Below are 18,111 nucleotides of genomic sequence, written 5' to 3' on the forward strand. Positions count from 1 at the left end.
GGGAAGCCTGTGCTACAAGGGGCCTGCCCTACAGAACATAATTCTGGGTTTTTTTGGTTCCCCTTATATATACCAGGGTCACTGACAACATCTTCTAATGTCACTGCTCTTTCCTGTCTACTGTCCTGTGCCACAGAACAGAATGTCCTGTATTGCCACAACCTCCCATTAGTACCAGACCAAAGGGAGAGAAAATAAGGATCTTGGCAGTTCCAGATGGCACAGGTCACCTTTGCTGTTGTAGACCAAGCCCTCCCTTTAAATGAAATAAGGAAGGAGAGAGTTTGGTGCTATCCTGGGTTACTCTGGAGAGCAGGTGGTGAACCCTGATTCTCCAAGCCATTCTCCGTAACCCACCCAGGCACTGGTCAGGCTCACGGCTGTCCTGACACACCGGGGTCGGATCGGCAGTGGCAGGATTGGGAAGGAGCATGTGGCACGGATTCCGTTTGAAGACCCCAGGTTGGTGCTCTGAACCAGTGTTTCTGGAGCTTTAATGTGTGTGCTGATCACCCAGGAAATCTTGCTATAAAGCAGATTCTGATTCAGTAGGTCTCCGTGGGCCATGCGATTCTGTACTTTGAATTCTTGGGTGTTGCAGTAGCTGCTGGTCTGTGGACCCCACTTTGAGTATGAAGATCCAAAATTACTAAGGATATAGAGTTACTTAACTAGGGACCATTGGAGGGTGCAGGTGAACTACACTTTTACAAAACAAGATGTGTTCCCAAAATCTACATGCAAATAAGATGCTGTTTTCAAAGCACTGGGAGCCCAGAGCCCATTTGGACCAGACTTTCTGGGTCAGTCACGACTTCACATGGTCTATCATGTTGTCATGCATCTTGATTCTTGATCAGCAAATCTGATCCCTAGAATCAGAAGCTTGCTATGTACAGGCTAACCAGGGGGAAAGAAACTGTTGGGGGACAAGAAAACAAAAGTCCTCTTTCATTATCCTTTCCCAAATGTATTCCTCTGATGCCTATAGCGAACCATGGAGGAAAGAAAAAATCAGATTCCACTCTAGTTGTCCACCTCGGGAGGAGGAGCCTGTGCCGTGGAGAGGTATAGGGGGCTGGGCATCTGTACCACCAGGCACAAGGGCCAGGGAAGGGAAGACGTTCCCAAAGCACACACTACTCAAAATCAGCGAGGAAGTAGAAGTCACATGGCAATACAGGTCATGGGGGTGGGAGTGGGAAGTCCGAGTGGGTGTGGGCTGTGCTCCCACGTGGCTTCACTAAAGACAGAGAAGGTAGGGACAGAGACCCAGGTCCCACACAGACAGAGCTCATTCTTACGTGGCAATGAGGTAGACCCCGTGGTGGTGAAATAGCACTTGGGAGATCTGGTCCCAGAAATTTTTTCTGTTCAGAGCAGTGTCCACCTCTTGCAGCCTAGAGCAATTCAGCAGAACTCGCAGGGCGTCCCGGGCAAAGCTAGGGCCCAGAGGAGAGCAGAGTCACAGGCTGACTGTGGCCTTCACATAACTATGCACATGGGACCTGCCCTTCCTTTCCATCCTGCACAGGATGCTGGTTTGGGAAAAGGGGGTATTGGAGAGGAAGGAGACCGTTAAACACTCTTCCTGTTTCCTGAGTAATGGTATCTGGGGTGCAGGCTACAGCTGGGACTGCAACACATACAGCCTAGGATTGACCCTGTTTATTCAGTTCTTAACAGCTCATTAGCAAAAAGTGTTAAATGATGTGACAACTTACTCAAGGTGCCGATTTGCTTCCTGGGATGCTTTAAATCAATAGCACATATTCTCATTTACTTGGTATGTCTGCCTGAAAGACTGAGAGCTGATAAAATACTTGAATGGGACTGACTGTACTTTCGAGTCCCACCTGGCCTAGGAGCTGGATGAAGGCAAACAGACAGGTGGGTGCAGATTTTCCTAGACAGCAGCAGAGCTAACTGTGCTCTCCTGGGTGAAAGGGAAGAGCTGAAGCTCACCGGATGTGGGCAGAATGAATGCCTGGTATCACAAGCCCTCACGCCCCAGAGCACTGTGGGGCATGCTTTCTTACAGAGAGAGCTGGGTCTCCTGCCGCTCCCTGCACACGCTTCCTGCAGACGTTCCCTGCGGTGGCCTCTCTTCGTGGCGGGTCTAAGCTCTGCTCTGTGGGGTGGTTCTGTCTACACAGCACCCACCCTTAGCAAAAGTCCTGGCTGACTTCTAGGTACCATGGTAGTTACTACGTGGAAGGCGTCCCACCCTTCCGAGGAGGGAGAACAGTCATAAACGAATGCACTGCCCAGGGGACTGATTATCCAGCCTCCGCTTCAACCCGAGGGCATAGAAGCAGCCAGCTCACAAGAGTTTGTTCTCCATCACCAGTTTCATGTTGCAGGTGTAGAAGATTTGAAACAGGAGGGCCATCAAGAGTTGAGGAAAGAACTGGGCCACCGCCTTCTTGTAGGAGGGGACAGGCAGCAGTGTGCACAGGGCCTGGGACGCCTGCAAGGGGAAGGAAGAGGGTCAAGACTGTCTTGTCTCCCTCTGAGCCCTCTCGGTGCCAGGGAGGGGGTGCGGGGGACTCTGTACCCCACTTCCACCTCCTACAAGGAAGCCTGAAGCCTGTGTGTGCGTTCCTTTCTCCAGTAGGAGCTGCTAAGTCTGTTGAGCCTGGAACATGCCAAGCAGTACATGGCCGTGAGCCCCCAAAGCACTACCCGCAATGCACGCACCACCCCCGGTGCTGCCAGGCCAGCAGGAAACAAGCTCCTCCCCCAGGGGGGCATGCATCCAAGGCCCCCTTCATCTGTCACCACGAAGACTATTCTGTGCCTCGCCAGGCCCTCTCTGTGCTTCAACGATTCAGGGCAGATATGGAGGGAGGCAGGCCAGGTCCCTAACGCTTTGTGGGGTCCACTGACCGTCTGTCCACATCAGAGAGACTCATGTCCCCACCTCACATTTGTAGAGCAAACGTGAGGTTGCTTTACAACATTTTTTCCTCGTTTTTTTTTCTACATCTCTGTAAGATTTGAATTTACCCCAGGAATGGCAGTGTTGGTCCTCAGGAGACAGACAGTGATGGACACATGTGAGATTAGGCCTTTACCTGCCTGCAAGAACAAGTGTGCTTAGCTGGTGGCTGCCTCTGATACCATCTCCTGCACGGTCACCCTTGCTCAGTCCTGTTCTGACCATCCTCATGTTTAGTGATGCGCCAGGCGAGTGCCCGTCACTACCGGGTGTTAGCCCTTCTCTGTCGGGAACCCTGTTGTGCAGACACGTGCAAGCTTCACTCCCTCCCCTTTTTGAGGCCTCTGATTAGATGTCATCTCAGCTGAGTGGCCCGCTCTGACTGACTTCCCCAGACCCTCCGGTCCCTTTTTCTCTTTGTCCCAGTACTTTGTATCTCTTCTCAGCTTGCTCTCATCTGACCCCTGGCACATTTTTTAGGTTCATTGTCTGTGTCTCTCACCAGAATGTAGTCTTCATGAACAGGTGGTGGCACAGAGTAGGCCCTCAATAAATATGTGCTGGATGAAGGAAGGCGTGAATGAATGCATGCAGGAGAGCTGGGCCGTGGAAAGAGGTGCAACTGAGCCTGGGTCGGGGAGCGCCCCCAGGGGAAAGAAACTTGAGTTGGTGATTTACCGCCATGGGCATCATGTTTGTAGCATCGATAGAGAAACGTCTTCTGTCTGCCAGGCTCTCCTGCATCTCCCCAGGCTTTCCTCGCAGAATCAACAGGATGGTGGTCAGCACGGGGAGGGCCATGCTGGTCTCAGAGCCGGCCGCCTGCCACATCAGCATCAGAGTGCTGCAACAGAGCCCGCCCCCAGCGGGAGTCGCAGGGTGTTCCCACCTCTTTAAATGTGTGTTCAGCTCAAGGTCAAGAACCGATCAGCGTACTGTTCCCCGCCCCCCCACCGTGCCCTCTTCCTCCCACCTCATGACTCAGTTTGTTCAGGGATAATAGAATATTTAAAAGCTGATATAACAAAATTAACACCAATAAATGTACCATAAAATGAAAAGTACATAAAACTAACTATATAAATTAAAGGGTTAGAAAATTAAATGTGAAGGTCAATGATTAAAAGTAAATAAATGGCTCAGAGGAGTGAGCCATTTTGCCAAATGTCACACATTTAATTAGTGACACGGGTGTGACTAGAACCCTGGCTTCTCAGCCTCCAGGCCCCTGGCTCCTTTCTCTGCATACCCAGCTGCTCTTCAAGGTTATTCTTCCTGTGGCTCATCTCGAAAGCTGCTCCATTCCTCTGTGCTGGCGTATTCCTGCTGCCTTGTCAATCCATGCCGGCTTCCAAGCCCTACTGTTCAGTCTCTCTGCCTTTAGGTTCCTATATGAGGGCCTGGCTGGGCCCTGAGCATGTGGCATTACTTAACTGTCCCTGCCTCTTAGAAGTGTGCTCGAAGCCACGTGGACACAAAATGAGACATGTCCGTCTCATTCCTCCATCTCTCGATCATGCCTCTGGCTGACCAGGGCTTCCTTCAGTTTTTCCAAGTTAGCCTATCTCCTGACTCTCCTCTTGTCTACTTTACCTACACTTGAACAAGACCTGCTAGGGGCTATTTGAATTAAATTCACCCAGCTGTAATCTTCTTGCTTTCTGTGCCTCCTCAAAACCTATTGTTTGTATTGGATTCACTGCAGACTGTTACCTCCCAGCCCTGTGGGGGCATTCCCTGCACTTAACAAAATGCTGGAAGGCTGGTGATATTCTACACACAGTGGGTGCTTAGTTCCTGAATGAAAAACACTCGAGTCTTATGAAGAATTTTAGTTTCTTAGGAATTTCCTCAATTTTCTTTGTGAGGTTAAACTTCCTAAATAAATACAATCTTTCTGTTGGAAAAAGAAAGTCCATCATAGAATTGGTTTAGCGTTTTGTTGACTTGGATGCCCGGCCCCAGATGCTAACTTGTTTGCCCCTGTAACAGCTTTACGCATAAAATGAGCTGCTTTCAGTTCACAGCAAGAAAGTTGAGAATCAAGGAGTTTACGAAACTTTTGTGGCTGGGATAGGATTCAGATTCCTCTGTTTCCAAAGCCCAGACCAATTCTAAATATAATGCCACCTTCTGCCTTTTATACTATGAATAGTCGGGAGGTAATACCTTCCCCTCCAATGCGCAAACTGTAGAAACAGACAGATGTAATTCCTAATCTCTTCCCATGTGCGTATTAGGTTCACCGCCCCATAGGCTCACATTAGCATTATTTTCTTCTTAAATATTTCTTATGATCCTGGATCGCGAATTTCAGGTAAACAGCTAAGGGGTAGGGGACTCCCAATTACATCTGGGAATGTTTACTGTTTCATTATTTTATTGGTGGGTGGGAATATCTGAACATCTGTCTTTCATAAATGAGAAAAGAACTATGAATCTCATCCCAAGATTGTGGAGAAAAACTCATTATCACTTTGAGGGGAGGTGTGTTTTTGTTGGAGATGAAGAGCACAAAGACTCAGCTAAATGACACAGTGATCATTTCTCTATGGTCTGCTGTGAGCCAGGTATCGTACAAGTGTATGAATGACCTGTGTGATATTACTTAAGGCTTCCAGTCATCCCACGTGATGCCAAAGTAGATATTTCCTTTCGGAAAAAAAGGAAACCAAAACTGGCATGTCCTGGTCTGTCCGGCTCTGGGCACTGTGTACGACCCCTTGAGGAAGGGCCGAGGGGACCTTACTTGTCTGCGGGCACTGGGTAGTCCATCAGCTGAAAGATGACTTTTTTCGGTGAAGTACGTGTCAATAAGGTGATGACCTGCAACATGGCGTGCTTCATAACGTGATTAGAGTTCTCACACAGTTTCATGTAAATAAGATCCACCATCTTAGACACCTGGAGAAGCAATTCCCCAGGTCAGCCGGAGTCTCCTGGGCCATAGTCCCCGCCAGAGCAAAGCGTTTCTTGGACTGAAGAATTTAGTCCTTCTCAGAATAACCAAGGCAAGTAATTAGCCCAGAAATAAAATACTAGTGGAAACCATATTTATGTGTGTGACCACACAATGCAAAATACTTATTTGGTTTAGAAATGAACCTATCTGTGTCTTTATCGATAGTGGGAAAAATACCCATTTTACAAAAAAAGTTTATTTGGGGGAATATACACAATATAATTATATGAGATATATAAGCTCAATATAGAAAACCTAGCTATAATGCACACTTTTAAAGAAGAAAGTAAAAATAACGGAACAGAATAACAATGGAACCATATAGTTCAATTTTCTTAAACATTTAAAGATCTTAACTCTACATACTGAAGGAATGAGCTGTATGTTGGAGGGATGGCCCAGAACAGTAAACACTGAGTCATAATCTTGGAAATTCTATTTGCAGGCCCCATGTTAGTTGTATTTTGTCCCCATTTTGACTCATCCTTGGAAAGGGAGAGCGCTAGCTCGGTCTGGGGATTTGTCTCGGATCGGTGCTTGTATATTCAGCAGCAGATCTCATCTGCCAGTGCTCCCTAGAGGTCATAAGCTGAAAACTTGAAGTACCTTTATATGCTCTTGTAACCGCCTCAAATACAGTTCAGCGGTACATGCTCAACCCATTACTCCAAAGGAAAGAGAAAAGGTGAAGTGCCAAGTAGTACAGACATCCCTCCTCCGCATCTGCACCAGGGTGAGCGAGAAACTGGAGACCCCAGACCACTCTTCTTCTCTATGGGCCTGTTAACTATCGGGTCTAGGCCTCTTCCCTCCCCTCCTCCTCCTGTGAAAGCAGCGTGTCCCCCAGCTGAGGCAGCCACAGTACTGTCTGCTCTGTTAGGGAAAGAATGGCCTGCTGTGACCCTCCAGGAAAGACTCCCTGCGTCAGCCTCGTTTAGAGGTTGTGAAGCCACATACTGTGCGTGCCATCCAGGGGACTGGGGGGGCAGTAATATATTTTGCCACACACAATCTTTCATTATAACTGGTGTTAGAACCCTGTTTAAGAGAAGAGTCCACTTTACCCAGTGTTCAGTGGTGTGTGGGAGCTGGGCTGGGGCTCTGGGCTGCTGACCAGCCATTGTTTCTGGGTTTTCTCTCTCTGTTCAGTGATTTTACTCTAGCATCAGCTGGTTTGGCTTCTCTCCCTCTCCGGGGACTTGGTATGGCTTTTCCCAGCCTCCCTTTCTCACTGGGTGAGGGGAGAATTTTCTCGTGGACCTGACCGCTGCCTTCAGCTCTCCTCCGGTTCCACGAGCTACTCTCAGAACGCCCCCGTCGGGTGGTGGCACGGGGAGGCCTGGAAGGAGCCTTCCCCTCCCCCCTTTCCTGCTCTCCGAACCCGAGTCCCAGCTCTCATTTACTTTCAGTCACTTAACACTGCGATGTCAGGTGTGGGAACTGAAGTTGCCCCCTCCTGTCACCACTGGGGCTGGTTTCAGGGGCATGTGACCCGTGACCTGTGCATTTGCACAGGGTCCTACCCTGAAAGTCCCTCACTTTGTTTAAAGCTCAGCTGTTGCCTGCTCAGTAGTTTTAGTGATTTTATCTTTGAGTTTGTGTTTTGTGAATGAACTTTCACGGGGCGTAGAGCATGCGTGCGAGCAGAGGAGGTGTGTGTAATATGTGAGTCAGCCACACCCCTGTGCGCAGAATTCCCGTGGACCCGAGATGCAGAGGAGTGCAGGGGGAAATGAAAGGAGTACAAAATGAGCACTTAGGCCTGGGAGGAAGACAAAGGTGGAGACCCCATACATGTTTTTCCTTTCTGTCTTCCTTCCCCCTCAATAAGCTGAGGATAAAGGATGTTCACAGAATGTGCGAAGGACAAGACATGAAGTAAAAACAATGAAGTTCTGTAGCATCGCCAGTCTTCCAGCAAGAATGAAAAATTTGCATGCAAGAGCTATGAATTGCATTCGTTTGTTCAGTCCAATGCTCTTATATTTACAGCTGTAATTGGAATTGCACAATATAACCATGGATGGTGAAATTCATACTACAATTTCAAATTTTAGTTGTTTTTCACTTACAAAGACTTTAAATAAAAACACCATAACAAACAGAGAGACAGAGAGGCAAGAGAACGAGACAGATGGTGGAGGACAGGGAAGGATTTGTATGCTTGGACCTTCACGGCACCTCCCACCTGCATTTGAACCAGACGCCCCCTGTGTCACTTTGCACTGGGCCCCACAAATCAGGTGGCCAACCTACAGCAGCCGGGCCCTTCGAAACCGCCCTCCGTGGTTCCAAGGGTGATTCAAATTCTAGCTGCACTAGTTTATCGTTACTCACTCTTTTCATTTGGAAATTTGAAGTAAATGAGGCAAGATGTTATGATGTGGATGAATCGTGGGTAAAATGTCCATTACATCTTTTTCTAAACTTTTCTGGATGCTTGAACTATTCCACCCCCAAAGCCTCACCTAATTACTGACACGATGACACAGTGGCAAGGCCTATATGTGAAGATCTGTACCAATGGCCACAGGAGCACTCGACAGAGTGATCCCCTGCCCCTTGGCCCCTGTCTCACCATGGTGACCTTGTGGGCGTGGTGCTCCAGGGTCAGTCTCAGCATGTTGGCCGCCTCCTTCGCCATCCCGCGGTCAGGCATAGCCAGTCTCATCAGGAGACTCCACACGAAGTCAGTCAGCATGGATGGCAGCAGCATGTGTCCTATGCTCTGCAACCCAGAGAGAGAGCCGCCACCTCAGGCCCCGGCTGCATCCCGGGGCCTCAGGCATCTCGCGGGAGCCCTGGGGAGATGGCGCCACGTGGTTTTCGTGGGCTCCAGTCACCTTTGCTGTCGTGGGCCTCATCGTCTATTAATACGTGTTAAAAACTATACTTGACAGTGGGTTGGTATTAAGGTGACTATAATTCAAGCTAAATTATACCTGTCTTTTTTATTTTGACTTTTAAAGCAATGAAAACATGTTTATCTGGGTAAGTTAGCTCTGAGGGAAGGCTGGGGAGAAGTTGAGAACCATAGCATTCAAACTAAGGAACTGTAAACTACTGATTTTACCCCAACTCAGCTACTCACATATTAGAAGTCATTGCAAACTCCTTCAGTCTTGGAAGTGATTTTGCTCAGATCAGAAACAAGTGTAAGTAGTAGAAGATACAGAAGAGGGTGGCGTGTGAAGGGGTTGGACTTCCCTCTTTCCCAGAGAGGGACTAGGAGGCAGGGAGAGGAGAAAAAGGGCCCAGAAGTCCATGAGTGTGGTACAAAAAGTGCAATTCAAGCAATCCCTTTTTAAAGTGAGAAGAATGTCCATGGACCGTGGAACATAAAATGTGAGCAAAGTTACATGATGTGCATTTCTCAGTTAAGAAAGATGAGTGAGCCACATTTTCTCTTGGTGTATTTCTTGTGTACATTCCTTATATATAAAATGAAAAAAATATTAAAATATAAGCTATGTTGAAATACGTCATCACCAAAAAAACAATATTACATGAAACAAAAGCTGTAAGATAAAATGGGCTAAGTTACCCGAGCAACTTCAGTTTTGTCTTCTTTCAAGACGTCGAGCAGGAATTGTATGTCACAGCAGTGAGACAGGAGACACCGATCCCCAGACTGTTCGTACTTGGCTGTTGTGTTGTGTACAAGGTCCTCTGTAAGAAAGAAAAGAGCTTAATCTTTTTTTTGTTTGATCACTGATTCTTTCTATGATGTTGCTATTTCCAATTTCCTCTTTCTTCCCATTTCTGGAGATCAGAAAGCTTCTGAATATTTAACACCCCGGTGATAGTTTGGTCACATAAACTGTGATGACCGCATGGGCTCAGAGTTCTAGTGTTGTAGGAGAGGCCTCTGTGAAATGGGAATGGAGAACGTAGGTTGTTTCAATAGGCGGACCAGATATTCATACGTGTAGGCGTCAGAACCATTGTTCGGGGCTCTTGTAAAGCACCAGAGAGGCTGTTGTGGGAAGAGTGGACTTGCGGGCCATCTGCCAGGGCTGCGGGGCGGGGAGGCGGCGAAGCAGGAAAGCTGGAAGCGCTTGATCAGAGCTTCAGGTGCAGGTGTCTTTGGTTCCAGAGAAGGTGGGGTTTTTAAATTATTTCATTTGCTAACAGTTTTACCGAGATATAACTAACATACAACATAGTTAAAGCCTATAATTTGGTAAGTTTTCATGTGTGTATATATTCATGAAAACATTACCACAGGAAACAAAACCAAACATAGTCATCACCTGTAAAAGTTTCCTCATGCCCTTTTGTAACCCCTCCTACCTGCTTCTCTGGACCCTGCTCTGACTTCTCCCCCTTCCCCCCACACTCCTGCCCTTGGATCCAAAAGCCACTATTGGTCCGCTTCCTGCTAGGCTTGTATTTTCCAGTTTTTTGCAAGTAGAGTCAACTAGTATATACTCTTCTGTTGTTTAGCACCTTTCGGTCGGCAAAATGCGATCCATCCTTGCAGTTGGATGTGCCAGTAGTTCATCCCTCTCTACCGGATGCTCTTCTGCTCTGTTTGTCCCATCCCATCTGCCCCATCACCTGCTGAGGGATGGGCATTTGGGTTGTTTCCAGTGTGTGGCTATTGCAGATAAAGGTGCTGTCCACATGTGTGTGTAGGTCTCTGTTTGAGATTTGTTTTCACCTCTCTTAGGTAGAGACTAAATTGTATAGTGACTGGGTCATATGGTAGGTGTGTGTGTGTAACTTTTCAGGAAACTGCTAAATGATTTCCCAGGGTCGTGTCATTTCACATGCCCGTGGGCAGTGTGGGAGGGGTTGGTTCCTCCCGTCTTTCCTCACATGTGGTACGGCTACGCTCTCCGGCTTCAGGCATGTTAACGGGCGTCCAGGGGTGTCTTGTAGAGGTTTTGATTGACATCCCTGATATGACTCTGTACTGAACGTGGTTTGGTGTGTTTCCATGCTGTCTCTGCTGCTTGGTGAAGTAAGTATTCAAGTCCACTATTGCTTTTAATTTGAGTCTCTGCTTTCTCATTCTGGGTACAAATTCTGGGCACAAGTCTTTTATCAGATATGCAACTAGCAGATGTTTTCTCCCAATCTGTGGCTTACCTATTCTCTTAACAGTGTCTTTCACAGACCAGAAATACTTAATTTATTTATTTTTTCATTTATGAGTCATGCTTTTGGTGTTGTATTTGACAAATCTTTGCTTAATCCAAGGTACCAAGGTTTCTTCTAGTTTCATAATTTCAGGTTTTACATTTAGTCCTATGATCCATTTTGAATTAGCTTTTGTGCATGTATGAGATGTAGATCAAAGTTCTTTTTTTGCCTACAAATAACTAATTTTTAAAGTTATATTTATTGGGGTGTCATTGGTTAATAACTATGTGAGTTTCAAGGGTACAATTCTATGGTACATCATCTGCATATTGTACTGTGTGTTCACCACCCCAAGTCAAGTCTCCCTCCATCAGTATATAAAGTAACCAATTTTTTAGGCACTGTTTATTGAAATGTGTCCTTTCTTCACTGGCTTGCCTTTGAAACTGGGTTGAAATTCATTTGACCACATGCGTGTGGATCCATTTCTGGACTCTGCTCAGGGTTGAACAAAAGTGCTGACCGTGCACACCCTGGTCTTTTCCCTGATCTTTGGGAAAATCGTTCAGTATTTCACAATCAAGTGTGATGTTTGCTGTCAGTTTTTCATAGATGTACTTTGGCAGGCAGAGGGAGCTTGCTTTTAATGTCTAGTTTTCTGAGAGTATTTTTTTAAATCAGAAATGGATGTTGAATTTTGCCAAATGCTTTTTCTATGTCTACTAATATGATCATGTAGTTTCTTCATTCATCTGTGAATGTAGTATGTTACATTGGTTGATTTTCAAATGATAAATTGATATTTCATTTCTGGGAGAAATTCCATGTGGTCATGGTACATTATTCTTTTTTTTTTTGTATTGGAGTATTTGATCTGCTAAACTTGTTTCAAATTTTCACATCTATGTCCTTGAGAGACACTGGTCTCTAGTTTTTTAATTTTATTTTTTGTAATGTCTTTCTGTGGTTTTGGTATTAGAATAATGGTGGCCTCAAAGAATGAGTCGGCAAGTATTTCCTCTCCTCACATTTCTGCGTGAATTTGTATAGAATTAGTACAATTCTTCTTTGCGTGTTTGCTGGAGTTTTCTTTGTAAGAAGGCTTTTAACTATAAATTTATTTTCTTTGACAGATGTGGGGTATTCGGGTTATTTATTTCTTCTTGAGGGAGCTTTCGTCATTTGTGTCTTCAGTGAATGTGTCTGATGTGTCAAGTGTACAGGCATAAAGGTGTTTGTTCATAATGTCCCTTACTATTAACACCCACCAAATTTCTAGTGACATCCTCTCTCTCTCATTTCTGATGTAGGTCATTTGTCTCTTCTCTCTGGTTTTCTCCCTTCTGCTTTGGGCTTCATGGCTGCTCTCTTATTGGTTTTCTGTTTCTACGTTTTTACTGGGGTTTGTTCTGATCTTAGCAACAGATTCTCAGTGACCCTTGGAGAAGGGGATGGTTTGGCCTTACCACTCTGACGCTTGGCGATGCAGAGGAGGTGGTACATTGCCAAGGACGCTGGCTGTGTGATGGACCGGTCGGTGTGCAAGCACAAGAGACACAGTTCTGCCGTCAGGACCCCCAGACAGGGAGCGTCCGCCTTCCCCTGGCAGGAGGAAACAGAGGGGGGAAATGTGTTGCTGTGTAGAGTCAGCACTGGATGTCTGTACCCGAACCTCTAACGTACACACCAGTCGAGAACCGGAAGATGAGCCTTGGAGTGCACAGGAGCCACGTGCCTGCCTTGGTGCTGTTACTGAGCCTCAGGTTCTGCATCTGTGAATTGCTGCCTGGTAACACTTGCTTGTAGTAGACCGCTCTGCCTGATTTTAGGAATTGTATCTCTACCCCTTGTGGCTAAGGGTGAGAGAGGACCTTTGGAATGCCAGCTGCAGGAGACAAAACCTGTCTTTGGTAGCAAACACTGCCTCAGTTCCTCTCCCTGTCCCTAGAGCTTGGTTGGAAGTCAATGACGGGAAGTCAAGACCCCTCACAGCGGGGGGCAACCTAAGCCAGACTCCATCACCTGGGAGGCCTTCATGGAAGGACTCAGGGGGCTGCAACAGAGAGCAATGGACTCTCACCCCCCAGCTTTGTCAAAGCCTGAGTCCCCATGTACTCTGGGAAAAGTGCTTCCTGGCTCTAATCCCCTTAAGCCTGAATACCTGATGGGGAGAGGTACAACTCCTTGCCTGGCCAGAGCGTGCCCTGGGAGAAAATCTGGCATCACAAAGACTTGCTGATTAACCTGTGAAATCTTCTTAAAGTGCTTTCATTCATATGATAAGGGTCCAAGAGGAAATGAATTTGTCTCCCAAAGTTTCTGCAACTCTGACTCATAGTAAGCCCTCAGACCTCTTTGTAATGTTATCTACTGTTTGATCCTTGCCGCCCTGTATTCCTGTGTATTACAACCCAATAAAAGGCTATGGAGAAAGGCACTTGGGGCCTTTTTCTCCTCGGAGAAACTGGCCACAGCCCACACCTCCATCCCCAAACAGATCTCATCTTGTCTCGGCCATATTTATTCACTCACGTGTATCCGTGGCACCGGGGGGACCTCGAGAGAGTAGTCGCCCCCGCACTTGCTCTGGAGACTAAGGGAGTAATGTGGATGACACGAAAGAAAGTTTGTAGCAAATGCTCAGAGATGACAGTGACTTGTTGAGTCTTTATTAGTTTGTGTTTCATAAATCAGGTAGCGATTCGCAGGTAGCAGATTCCCAGGATACCTGCGGGAGGTCATGGAGGTTGATATCCAAACACTCTCGGGCTTCCTTCTCTTTGCATGAAAGAATTTGGGTGACTCTATCAGCCTCTGGAGAAATGTGAATTTTCCTCCTGAAATTGCTCTGATTCTTCCAAGGGAAATTCATTATTTAAAATTCAGAGCACTGAATTCTGATGTCAAAGCTGCTACCACACACTTATGTATTGTTCCCTGCAATGTCCTTAAAATATAGGCTACTCAAATATTTACCATATTTTTCAGACTGTAAGACATACCTTTCCCCCAAAATTTGGGAGGAAAAGGGGTGTGTGTCTTACAGTCGTAATGTAGCTTACCTGGCTCAGTGTGGGTGGGGGCGGGCGGGCTATGTTATTTATGTTATTAAATATTTTACCACATTTTTTGCTTCAAAATTTTTTCCCTATTTTCTTCCTCTAAAACCTAGGTGCGTCTTATGGTCCGGTGCATCTAACAGTCCAAAATATTCCGTAGGCTTTTATCCCGACTGATTTGTTTGGCCAGATCAAACACAGAAAGAAGTGAGTGGAGACATAAGAGAGGAGAGGTGGAAGAGACGTTTTGCTTTGTGAAGGTTTCAGTACAGTAACTATTTTCCTTTTGTTGTCATTATGTTCTGTTTTCAAAGGGCTCCATCCACACATAGGTTTGATAAGCTTCTGGGCCTGCAGAATCTTCTCGTCTCTAAGACAAGTGATTACTTTTCCCGGATAAATTCTGCGGTGGTTGGAGCAAATGGTGGTGGTAAAACTAGAGTCAAGTCGGCCCTCTAGGGGGTCCCACGGCTCGTCTGGCCTCCTTTCCACTTCTCTTGTGTTCCTTTAGTCTTGCCTCTCATGCTGCTTGACCCAGCCACACCAACCCACTGTCCCTCTATCCCTATTCTTTCTGTCCATCTATCTATCTAACACACACACACACACACACAGAATCATTCTGAAGAAGATGAAGTGACTTGGGTCATGGGCCATGAGCATAACTGAATTAGGATGCTGAGAATGATGATTTCAGCAAAAGAAGGAAAGACAACTTTTTCTTCTGTGAATGTTCTCAGATCCTTTCTGCGTAGACTTCTTTGTAAGGCAGGGCTGGGGACTCTCCCTACTTTAGGAGTCCTATAAATGTCTTATCAACTCTTATCGAGACTAAATTCTTGTCTGTACTCGAATATCTATTTTTGATCATCTTATTTTCTCTTGACATTGATCTCGTATATTTGGAGGATTTTCTCACACATCTTAGTTGTCTGGTTGTATTTAAGAATGTGACGTTTTCTATGTGAGCAAGACTTGTCAGCCAGTGGGCTTTGCTTTCAAATGATGAGGTGGAAAGACTGGGGTCATGGAGATCTAAACAACATCAAGATAATTTTGTTGGGGAACTGACAGCTGTTTTGAGAAAAAAGTCTCAGATTTCGCCTACCAGTGGGCCCATGGCCCACGGAGTAGAGTCTGTGTGTCTATGAGGAGGGGAGGCAACATGCAGTCCTTCTGCAGGAACTTGGGATGAATTCTTTCACTGAACGCTTCTGTTTTCAGCCTGCCTCTGCCTCCCACCCATTAGTCAGTGTTACTTGGGCTTCCACAGGGCCAGCCTCTCTGGGGTTCCAGCAGGTGTACTGCCTTCCTTTGCAGCTATCCCCCAGCCCAAGTTCATGTGCTCTGGCCTCTCAGCCCCCCAGCCAGGCTCTGTCAGCTCCCGTGTTCCCTCCACTCTCTCCTGCAAGTTGGTGGGTGTCACCAGCCCACCGACAACCCTTCGCTCCTTCTCTTTGTTACTGTGGGTTTATACCCACAACAAATGTCATCACTGTCATTTTGTGAGAACTCAGGGGACAGAGGAGATAAAGACACGTCCGTTTGTTAGCTTTGACTGGAAATCTTTCTTACCTGAGGACATTGTTTTTCATTGGTTTTTAGAGAGACAGAGGAAGGGAGAGGGAGGGAGAGAAAGAAAGAGAGAGAGAAAGAGAGAGAGAAACATTGATGTGAGAAAGAAACATTAATTGGTTGCCTTTTGTGGGCTCCTCTACCAGGATTGAACCCTCAACCTAGGTAGGTGCCTGGACTGGGAATCGAACCTGCAACCTTAGCTGTATGAGATGATGCTCCAACTAACTAGCCACACCAGCCAGGGCTTCCTCCAATTTTTTAAATGCTCATGTGCCAAAGGAACAAACCTAGGGGAAAAAAACCTCTGTTAATGCTATAAGATGACATGTTTGGCTCACATTTCTTGAAGAGTTTAATGGAAGGAACAAATGTTCTTCGATTGTGGGAGTTTTTTTATCCTGATGAGCACATGGGTCATGTAAGAGGAATGCCACTTGTGTCTGATGGAGTATGAATGACAGCCAGGGCTGTTCAGCAGGACAGGAGCCTCTGAGACTCCAGAAGACAAAGGGTAGTGTACAAAGAAAAAGGATTTTTTCAGTGAACGCCATGCTTAGGGATGAGGTGGCTTCTCCCGAGGACGGAATCGGCAGTGGCATTGCATTGGAGGAGGGCGGCACAAACCGTCGTCCATTTGTCTGTGTCCTAGAGATTCTGTGCACAGCTCAAGCTCTGTGGGAAGCGCAGCTTTTAATTTATTAACATATTTTAATTTATTGATAATATTTAAATTTATTGATAATAGTTTTGATTGTTTTGTTTCATAGACTTATTTCCCCACCCCATTAATATCATTGACTTGGCCATCTTTAGAAGACAGTATTTGAAAAGGAAGTTCACTTGGTAAAGTTGCTGCCACAAGTAGGAGCTTAGTGTCCATGTTCTGGAACATGCTGGTCTGCTTCCACCTGGTGGCACGCGGCAGGCATTGCAGAGCGGAGCGGTGGGCTAGGCTTCTCAAACAAATCTGTTGTAGCTGGGAACCCTCAGCAGTGCATGTGTGAACACTTGTTCTTACACACTTGTTCTTTCACAGTGGAGGGGTGGGCTGTGGGCAGGGGGCAGTGAACGTTACAACTGCCACCCAGAGAGGCTGAGTGTCCACAAGGGGGAGGTGTGTTCGTAGACGGTATGAAAGGCGGGCAAGGATGTCACTCAAAACACAGAAAACCCCAGTCAGTATTGGCAGTTAGGAGACACCTGTTCTCCTCCATCTGAAAGGCCCCAGAGAACAGGTCTGACGGCAGCCCCAGGTTGGCGATGAGAATGGGAGAGGCCATTCTCGCCTCTCAGGGATGCGAACTGAGAGACAGTGTGCTTTTCTCAACTCTACTCATACTTCTGCTCTCCTGTCTTTCTCAGCCTACTCACACACTTGCACAAAGATGACCATTTTTATATTGTTTGAGGGAGAAAACACAAAATACACCAAGCTATCCAGTTGAAAAGTCCATCGGCTGAAGAAGAGTTAAGTAGATTTTCATGTATTAAAGTTATGCAGTACGTGCGGTAATTAAAAGAATGAGATATAGCTGTAGGACACATTGTTTGTGAAAAGAGCGCCTCGCAGAACCTTGGGTAAAGACGACTTCAGGATGGGAACGCCGAGGAGCAAAGCCGTGTTCTCTCCACCTGTGCAGGTGCGGATCCGTCCGACAGCTGTTTGTGGGCAGCACACACAGCACCTGGCGTGGGAGGAAGGAACTGAGGTGGAGAGGAGGGTGAAGGAGACTTCGGCCGTATCTCTAGTATGTTCCAATGAAAGTTCTCAACAATCACTTGTGGTATATTTACACAAGAAATACTGCGTTATATTTACACAATGGAATACTACACAGAAGAAAGAAGGAAGGAGCTCCTACCCTTGGAGACAGTATGGGTGGAACTGGAGAGCTTAGTGTCTGTGTTCTGGGACATGCTGGTCTGCTTCCATCCTAAGTGAGATCACTTAGCATTATGCTAAGTGAAATAAGCCAGGCAATGAAAGACAAATACCACGTGATCTCACCTTTAAGTGGAATCTAATCAGCAAAACAAACAAATAAGCAAAATATAAACAGAGACTTTGAAGCAAAGAACAAACTGACAGTGACCAGAGGGGAAATGGGAGGAGATAATGGGGGGAAGAAGGGAAAAGGGTCATAAATGAACATGGACAAAGCTAAAGGCCCATGGACAAAGCCAAAGTGGGGTAGGATTGAGGGTGGGAGGTGGGAGTGGGTTGGGCGGGGGAAAGCGGTGGTGGGAAAATGGAGACAACTGTATTTGAACAATGATAAAAAATTATTAAAAATATGAGAGAAAAGGAGAAATAAGAAGGAAAGTAAGGATGGAAGACTTTATAAGGTCACGAATAACGTTGGTTGTGGTCTGCAGAGGAGAATCAACACAGTGAGCAAAAAGCTGGTTTGACACACCTGTACCCTTGGTATGAAGCATGAGACATCTTAATCTGTGGTCTGAGAAGGTCTGCTGATGGACAG

The 18,111-nt window shown here is 46.4% G+C and overlaps 1 protein-coding gene across 1 annotated transcript in view; it reads right to left on the minus strand.

Annotated features, from left to right (window-relative positions):
* MROH9 (maestro heat like repeat family member 9) overlaps positions 1-18,111 on the minus strand; it is a 47,142-nt gene that overhangs the window by 14,825 nt on the left and 14,206 nt on the right. Inside the window, exons 7-13 of the mRNA XM_053659352.1 lie at positions 12,458-12,593; positions 9,448-9,572; positions 8,482-8,631; positions 5,691-5,845; positions 3,620-3,785; positions 2,328-2,470; positions 1,305-1,442 (exon numbers count right to left, since the gene is read on the minus strand). Of these exons, the coding sequence (XP_053515327.1) occupies positions 1,305-1,442; positions 2,328-2,470; positions 3,620-3,785; positions 5,691-5,845; positions 8,482-8,631; positions 9,448-9,572; positions 12,458-12,593 (1,013 nt within the window). The remainder of the gene's footprint in view (positions 1-1,304; positions 1,443-2,327; positions 2,471-3,619; positions 3,786-5,690; positions 5,846-8,481; positions 8,632-9,447; positions 9,573-12,457; positions 12,594-18,111) is intronic.

The sequence above is a fragment of the Artibeus jamaicensis genome, unplaced genomic scaffold, assembly GCF_021234435.1.
Source record: "Artibeus jamaicensis isolate MK-2021 breed Jamaican fruit bat unplaced genomic scaffold, CSHL_Jam_final scaffold_625, whole genome shotgun sequence".
In the NCBI taxonomy this organism is placed as follows: domain Eukaryota; kingdom Metazoa; phylum Chordata; class Mammalia; order Chiroptera; family Phyllostomidae; genus Artibeus; species Artibeus jamaicensis.